Consider the following 9,109-nt stretch of genomic DNA (forward strand, 5'->3'; position numbering starts at 1 on the left):
GTGTTTGAATTAGGGTTGATTTGCCACTACCAGTTCTGCCAACAATGCCAGTCTTCAAGCCTCCAGGAAAGTTGCATGTAAGGCCTTTTAAAACAAATGGCATGTGTGGCGCATAACGGACCTATGTTGAAATTAGTTAGGATTGAGGGAAGTATTAATCAAAACTGTAAAATATTTGAAAAACTTTTGAATAACAAAAGTAATGTACAAGTGTTGTTAAAACAAGGAACAAGCTGACATTAATTACAAGTGCTTACAAAAAAAATAAAAAGTTTTACTCATAAAATGGATGTAACGTAACACCTAAATAATGTGAATTTATAGTGTCAAATCCTAAATGTCCTTCATAGGACTATGATGCTGATAATAATGACCACAAAGATGATTAGAATGAGAATAATGATGAAGACTTCTCCTAAGCCCCAAAACAATTATCTACAAACTGCCTTAATTATCTAATTCATTTTTTTATTTGCCTATAATATTGTGCTCCTACTAAACAGGCCTTGTGACAAGCCAAAGAAAAAAAAAAGGATTTTATTCTTGTGTTCTTACAAGTTGATTTTAATTCAATCTGTAACTAGATTTAGTGCTTAGAAAAAATTTTGAAAAAAAGGTTAAAAATCAAATATTTGGAGGATTTCAAAGAAACAAACTAAAATAATGAGAAATGTAGAAAAAAATATGATATCCCCAAGCGAAAAATCATAATATCTTATATCCCTTAAAAATATCACTTCGGTGAATGTGACTCATAGCATATCTTATAGACACCTATGGCATTCTCAACTATAATTTTATCTCAGTCATTTAGAAAGTAAGTTCATAGAAGAACACCATTCATGCCTTAATGGAAAGTTAAAGCAAGTAAATTCAAATATCTTTGGAACTCATATGTGCTATTTAAGTTCCATGACTTCGCCTCTACCTATTATCTTTTTCTTTCAAGTTTAACATAATAAGTTCACCAAAGATTGGCGGATATCTAATAGTCTATTAATAATAGAGGCACAAGGATCGAAAATATGAAAATTATAAATATTTTCCCCTAGAATAGTGAAATTTTCCACCAATTGAAAATCCTCCCATATCAACACAGTTATAACTAATTTAGTATATAGTACTTGGGCCTGCAATGTTGTTAAAATATTAAGAGAATAGTTATATTTTTTCCTATCTTTACTTCTGATCATCAGAGTAATCTACCTTTATCATTCTAATTGAAGACCAATTTATATGCTAATGTTTCATAAAATATTACAAGTATTATTACATATCACATCACTTTACTTTAAAATTGACCTATTAAAAGGTTATGAAAACAGCATTGAATGGTATTTCATTAAATATAATTATTCTCTTTAAAAAATTCTAGTAAATTTGCATTTTTGTTGACCATATGCCATTAACAGGTTCAATTCATCTTTTCTAACAAGTTTAATATTGCAGAAACCGAAAAGGAAGCACAATTTGATTATTGCAATTTTTGAACTGATAAAAGATCATTCGGGTAATGTATCAGCCTTTTCTCATACAAAAATAAATTCCATAGAAGATAAAAAATAAATCTTCATCTCAAAACATGTAATTATACATAAAGTACCTAAATTACTCATTTTGATCTGTTTGTTAAAACAATCCCTAGAATAGACTCATGATTATTTGTATTTCTTCCTTTTAATTTCCTTCTTAACCAAATACTTAAATTACATATTATATCTTATAATTTTTTGTGAATAGTACTTCTCAAGTATCACTCTAACATTTAGAGAATGTATTTTGATGGAAATCAATTTTATAAACTTTAATTCCCACCTTTATATTAGCCTTTTTTTTTTGCACCATAACGAACATAAATTTACAATGGCTGAAACATCAATTACACTATTTAATTGAGATAATTCAAATTAAAATTTATCTTCTTTTACGGTAAAATGTGATCTTTCCTTTTATAATTTTATGTAAATCTAACTTCTCTATTAATTTAAGCTCGCACACATATAGCATAATGCTAAATAAATCATTACTTTTTGGTCTAAAAAATGTTCTTTTCTTTTGCATTTTCCAAAAAAGATGGATACTTGGTGAATATTTGGTACCTTAAATAACTAGGACTATCCTATTCTTACTCCTTGGCCTCTTGGATAAAATCATTTGATATTCAATGAAAATGGTCCACCTTAGTAAAAGTTGGTTCTTCAAAGCTTGCTCAAGATTTAACTCATAAGAAAAAAATAGAAAGGCAAATCTCTTTAGCTTAATAGCATCATAATCGTCATCAAAATCATCATGAAACTTATCTCAATTCATCTTTATTGAATGTTGCATGAAAAACCTATTTGGTGCAAATAATTTTGCACTTTGAACCAGTGTGACTCGGTGTTTTCACCTTTCCCTTCATGATACTTTATACAGATTTTATCAACCCATCTTATTGATGCATCTTTTACAATTCGTTCCACATGCCCAAACAATTTAATTCTATTTTCTATAACATCATCTTTCATAGATTATATTTCTATACTCTAATAATGTTTTTTTTCAATTCAACCTTACAAGTTTTTACATACCCATCCATGTTTTCACAATTTTTCATGAATTCAATTTAAGATTCTCATTTTTTTCATGCTCTACTTCTCTATCAATAATTTCTTTACGGCCTATTACTAAATGTCATAAGGTATAATCAGCCAAGTTGTAATTATATTATAATTTACATTTATACCTTGATACTTTTATCATATCAACCATAATACTCAGGCATTTATTCATTTTAATCACCTATCTTTATTCTAAAATTATATCAACATCTGAATTCATATTCATCTAACTAATATATCCAACATTACTATAAGTAAAATTATGCAGAGGATTACCTGCAGATCGTGAAGTTCCAAATCTCCTTTTGATGGCCAGTTATCGTCAGGCCTGTTAGTTTCTATAACAAGAGGAGGCTCACTAGAAATGTTTGTATACTGAAATATCCTCTCCACTGCAATTATTTTGTTTTCAAGGCTACATAGGGTCCATATGACCCATGCCTGCAGCATATTCAGATTAAGGCCATATGTCACGGCAAGGCCAGCAAGTCCTGTTATGCAAACAAAAAAAAAAAGGTTAAAGTTTTTATCATATACTAGTTGCTTGATTTAGTTCAAAAAGATAAATAATATATTTCTACCAAAAAAATTTACCGGGATCAATTACCCCCCTTGGCAAGCAAATCAAGAATATCAAACAAAATGCAAAAACAATGGATGACAACACATCCAAACGAAAGCAAAGCCACTCCATAGCACAGTTATTATGAAACCGTGGTCGATTGCATTCGTCCAAACGCTGCGAATTAATGTTTATAAATCTCGATTCTTCACCAAAACTTCTAATGGTTGTTGATCCTGATAATGATTCTGAAAAATGCTGTATAATTGGAGCTTTAAATAGCCCCACCAACCTCGCTAATTCTCGTGCTGTATCGATGTAATATCGCTGCAGCAAGAAATAAGAAAGTAAATGCCATGTTCATCCCCCTTCAGTACAAATAACTTCAAGGTGCATGCACGTACACACCCCACAGTTCTTATATATTTACATATATAGCACAAACTTTCATATTTACATAGATACCACTCAAATCATTGACAATTCACCCAAAATGCCACTACTACAAACTTTTTAAAACCAAAACACACCTTTTCATGCATAAATTTTTAACGCCAAAGTTGTATGTGTTAGATATGAATGTAAATTTTTAACATCAAACTTTAGTAGGTGTTAGATATGAAAAATGTAATAATTGTGTGATATGTATGTAAATTTCCCATAAATAAAAGGAAGCCTTGTTTACTGGATAAACTCAAGCTAAATATGAGTTCTGATTTGGTAATACCTGATACCAGAAGCTTAATCCAAGAACTGGAATAAAGATGATGAAAACCTGCCATGCAACTTGTGACATGACTACAATAATTCCAATAAGTTGTATGGTTGTGAATGCAAATGCGCCAATTTGGTAAGGTATGCTTGTGTCTACATCACTCTGATCAGTTGAAGCCTGCATCAACAAATTTTTTTTCATAAATTCTCACCAAGTCAATGAAATATTTTCAACAAATTTGAATTTGCTTGAGTTTGCAGACCCTGTTTAAAATACGTCCACTGGGAGTGGAATCAAAGAAGGACATTGGAGCACGAAAAATGCTGAAATGCATCTCATTGAACAGTATTGTAGCAGTTTTGAGTCCAGCCGTAGCAAGTAGCAAAGCTCTGATAAGAATGCAGATAGAACTCCCAATGGCTAATGCAATATAGATATAGATAAGAGTAAGCACAGTAACTGGAGCTTCCACATCTCTGGATGGCGGAGCAGCCCAAGCCATCCAGTAATTACTAGCTATCTGTAGAACTTGAAAGAGCATCTGGGCACAAAGTATCAGTGGCACTAAAGCACCTTTATATGCTTTTGTGATATACTTCCAGTAAACCCAAAACCCAACTCTTCCTTTCTCCCTTTCTTCTTCTTGCACAAGTTGGCCTTTCTGAATCTCTGTTTCATTAGCTTTAGAGTTTAGTGCATCTTTCTTATCTTCATCAAGAGTCTGCTTGCTACTTTTACTATTATCTGAACTGTCATCTTTAATATTGCTTGAATTATCTTTAGCAAGTTCCATATTGTCAAGAACTGATAGAGCTTCTTTATGAGCGCCTACTAATTCCATCAAGTTCCTTCCAGAAGTGATTATGTCATTGTATTTACCCATTTCCGTTATCTTTCCATCTTTCATTACCTGACAAGAAAGTTTCATTCTATTCAATATTTGCATCCAAAGTTAGAATGGATGAGTTATGGAACTCACCAATATAAGATCAGCAGTAGGCAAAAATTCAACTTGGTGGGTGACATAGACTATGGTTTTAGAAGCCAAAACCCCAAGCAAGCATTCCTGTTATTAAAGTATGGTTGTCAATGGCTTTAATCATTTGATGATAAAATATTATAGAGAATTACAGATGAACTTAAGAAATTATAATTATGGCTAATACATTATATGACTTTGAGTATTAGATAGGATAAAAGTCATAAATTGCTAAGATGAGTGTGGCCAAATTGAGAATGTGTGGGGACAACATGAATAAAAATTATATTAGACAAAGTGCGGGGGCAACATCTATTGAATGCAATGTAGAAAAATAGATTTTGATAGTTTGGAATTTAAAATGCAGAAAATGTGCTATCAGGCAAGTGGACGATATTAGTGTCGAAATATTAGAAAGAAAAAGATGTTGGCCTAATAATATGGATAAAAGTTATTTGCATAGAATATGTTTAGTGCCTGGTATAGTACATAAATGGAAAAGAATGGAGAAAAAGAAATCATAAAAATGGCCCCAAAAGAGTTGGGATAAAGCCAATGATGAGGACGACCACAATGATGATGATAATGTTGTTGTTAATAGTGTTTTAAAATAGGTTTAACATTAGATTAGTGAAGCATAAAAAATAAATTACTAATGCTCTGTATATGGATATGACAAAAATAAATTACTTATAATATGTAAATGGATATTACAATTTTAGAACATTACTAGTCATAATAAATGAATTGTTCTTTAGCATCAATCAAAGAAACTAGAAAACATAAACAACAAATTGGTTGATTAGTTAAAGACATGGAAGCAATGGTTAGAAGGCATGTACCTTAAAAAGATGAGAGCCAGTATGGGCATCAACAGCACTAAATGGATCATCAAACAAAAAGATATCAGCATCTTGGTATAAGGCTCGTGCAATTTGAACTCTTTGCTTCTGTCCCCCACTCAGATTGATGCCTCTTTCCCCAATAATTGTTTGGTCACCAAAAGGAAGAATCTCTAAATCCTTCTTCAATGAGCACGCTTCCAGAACATTGTTATACTTTTCTGAGTCCATCTCCTTACCAAAAAGTATATTGTCTTGAATCTTTCCACTCTGTATCCATGGTGATTGTGCGACATAAGCTGTCGACCCACACAATTTCACTGTTCCAGCTATTTTAGGAACTTCACCTAAGATACAAGCAAGCAAACTGGACTTCCCAGAGCCAACAGTTCCACAAACTGCTACTCTCATACCATCCAGTATTTTAAAGTTTAAATCTTTTAGGGTAGGAGACTCAGATGAAAGGTCCCATGAGAACATCCCGTTGCTCACTTCGATTGCAACATCAGAGCTTTCTCTAGGAAGCCTTTCTACAATATTCTTTTGTAAGTCCTCAAGATGAAGAAATGATGTTATCCTATCTAATGAAACTTTAGTTTGAACAACCATAGAGATGGTATCAGGAAGATTGTAAATTGGTTCCTGCAACACTCTAAATGTTGCAAGTGCTGATAGAACCTTTCCTGACTCTAAAGGTATCCCCATAAGCACACAAGCTCCAAAAGTGACCACAGCTACAAAAGAAGGTGTACCCCAAAACACAAAAGTAGTCATTGCAGATGTGTAAACATATTTCTTCAACCAATTTGTCTCATTTTTTCTCAATTCAGCTATCTTTGCCAAGAACTTCATCTCCCAGCCTTGAAGCTTGAGAATCCTCATATTTCTTAAGATTTCTGAAGTGGATTTCATTCTTACATCTTTTGCTTCCATCACCTTTTCTTGGTACTTTTCTTGCATTTTACCCAAGGGAAAATTTGCTAACATAACAACAAAAGTAGCAGCTAATGCAGCTAGTGAAGCAAGGCCCAACCTGGCATACAAGACAAACAGAGCCAAGGCTACTTGAACTGGGACCATCCACAGATCATGTAAGTACCAAGCAAACATTGCAACTCTATCAGCGTCAACACTCATGATATTGATGATCTCCCCACTGGTACGACCTTGCCTTGCATTGCTAGACAGGGTAAGACCCTTTTGATAAATAATTGATACCAGAAATGACCTGACTCTCATACCAATTTGTTGTAATCTAAAGTACCAATGCCTCTGTGTAAGGCATTCAAATATTTTTGCAATTATGAATGACATAACTAAAACATAACCTTCATTAGCAAATGTCTGGTTACCGTTAAGAAACTGAACAAAGTAATCAATAAGATAGGGACCAACATAGGAAGCAACGGTATAAAGAAGCGCATATATGGATGTAAGTAAGATAAGTCTCCAGGAAGATAAGATTAATGCCTTTGCTAAATTGAAAGAAGTTATATGAGCAGAGCCACTGTTATTGTCATCACCACTAGTTGCTTTGCAAGCTTCAAGTTTGCCTTTAAAAATAGGTAGAAATCCATCAACACTATCTCTGTGATCCAGCTGCGGTACATCTTTAATGTCTAAAGTCTTCTTATTACCAAAAGCAATTAATGGATTCATCCAAGAGAAGGTTAGGATGCTAAGAAAACTAGCATTTGTGAACAAAGAGACATTACCAATACCACCATCACTCTCGCTTGGTTCACCATTAGAACTACTTACCCCACCATTCAAGAGAGATTCTCGGAGATGATTACTCCCATCTTCAACCCTCTTTCCAAACAACCCAGTATAATTAAGAATGAGAGCAGATATAAGAGACCCAAAATCCAATAACCACATATGGGTTCCCATGATCCCAAGCTTTCTATAACAGAAAAAATCTAAGGCAATGGAGAAGCAGGTAATGAGCAAGTAGACACCCCACCATATCTTAAGAACAGCAGGGAACTTATTCTCTCTATTCTCACTACATGGAAGGAAAGCGAAATGCAAGTAAGCCGCAATGACAAGCCATGTGATTGCTCTAACACCCAAATCCAATTGGGTGGCATGTTCTTTAACAAAGGCCCCTTTGCCATCACCATACCAGAAGATATCATAGATGCACAGGAAGATATAAAACAAGCATAGCATCGAGCAAGTTGAGACCGTGGCTTTGTAATACAGAAATCTATCTTGTTTTGATCTATCTTTACTCAAACCTCCGCCACTGGACCGCCTACATAACCAGAGCAAAGACAAGACAACCAAAAACAAAATGTGGCAGGAAGCAGAGAACAAATGAAGAAAACAAGGTTCTAACAAGAATCCATCTCTTTGATTCAGAAGGGAGGCTCGCATACCGTGAGCCACATCCTGTAAAAACTCCATCTTTGCCTCTCTCTCTCGCCCAGTTGCTTAAAAGAATATTCAATCTTCAAAATTTTTGCTTCATGAACCGAACGAAGGAGGGTATTGGGGTTATATATTCTACAAGTCAAAATGAGGCTCCTTGGCGATCAAGTTTGCTGGTTTGTCGTTTCAGGGGGAGAAATACCAAGTGGGTCCAAGTTTTCGTGAGAAAATTAGCGATGCCGTACACCATCGAAGAGGGTTGCGGGCGGGGAAATTAGGCGGGTTCGATTTGTCCTTCATGTGTTATTTTGGATCTTCTTCTGTCCCGGACTTTTTTAGGTTAAAATGTAGCATGCATGATTGCATGAAGATTGTCTGAATTGAATCATTGCTATATTTGCAGGGGTTCATGTTATTGATTCAAGCGTATTTATTTCATTTTTGTACACAAAAAAAAGTAGAAATTAAATTACTATTTTTAAATGTGTTGGCTTTCCACAAATAAACCATTTGAAATTAAATTATAAAATCGATTTATGAGGTATATTCGGCTTGAATCTAACTTTAAATGATTGATGGATCTAGTACAAAAGAGCAAAATGTGGTAATAGAGAATTATCTAAGTAACGCAGATACAAATATCGAGACAAAGGCACGGCACGTAATATGAGGATACAATATAATTGAAAAAAATAGAACACGACACGTCATTGACACATATTTATATTTAATTAATTATTCATATTAAAAGACATCACAAAACAAAGTATACAACAACAACAACAATAATAAAGCCTTAATCGTACTACAAGGGGTCGGTTATATGAATCTTTTTTCTCCATTGCATCCTATTTAGAGTCATATTTTCATTTAGTTCTAATAAATTAAGATCATTTTTATACAATAAGCTCAAGTCTTCCTCTAGGTCTACCTAGGTCTACCTTTGACTTTCTGAACATAAGTCGAATCTAAAACATCTACTCTTTTAGTCGGATCATCAGATGGTCGACGCTTAATATGACCAAACCATCTAAG

General features: G+C 33.6%; 1 protein-coding gene across 1 annotated transcript in view; it reads right to left on the reverse strand.

Annotated features, from left to right (window-relative positions):
• The window catches only part of LOC110032479 (ABC transporter C family member 3-like), a 9,456-nt gene extending 1,769 nt beyond the window's left edge, over positions 1–7,687 (reverse strand). The window contains exons 1-7 of the mRNA XM_020736127.1: positions 5,699–7,687; positions 4,857–4,943; positions 4,140–4,787; positions 3,890–4,054; positions 3,195–3,489; positions 2,877–3,091; positions 8–121 (exon numbers count right to left, since the gene is read on the reverse strand). Coding sequence (XP_020591786.1) covers positions 8–121; positions 2,877–3,091; positions 3,195–3,489; positions 3,890–4,054; positions 4,140–4,787; positions 4,857–4,943; positions 5,699–7,591 — 3,417 coding nt within the window. The 5' untranslated portion in view covers positions 7,592–7,687. The remainder of the gene's footprint in view (positions 1–7; positions 122–2,876; positions 3,092–3,194; positions 3,490–3,889; positions 4,055–4,139; positions 4,788–4,856; positions 4,944–5,698) is intronic.
• Between the last annotated feature and the right edge of the window lie 1,422 nt (positions 7,688–9,109).

The sequence above is a fragment of the Phalaenopsis equestris genome, unplaced genomic scaffold, assembly GCF_001263595.1.
Source record: "Phalaenopsis equestris unplaced genomic scaffold, ASM126359v1 Scaffold000949, whole genome shotgun sequence".
Lineage (NCBI taxonomy): Eukaryota > Viridiplantae > Streptophyta > Magnoliopsida > Asparagales > Orchidaceae > Phalaenopsis > Phalaenopsis equestris.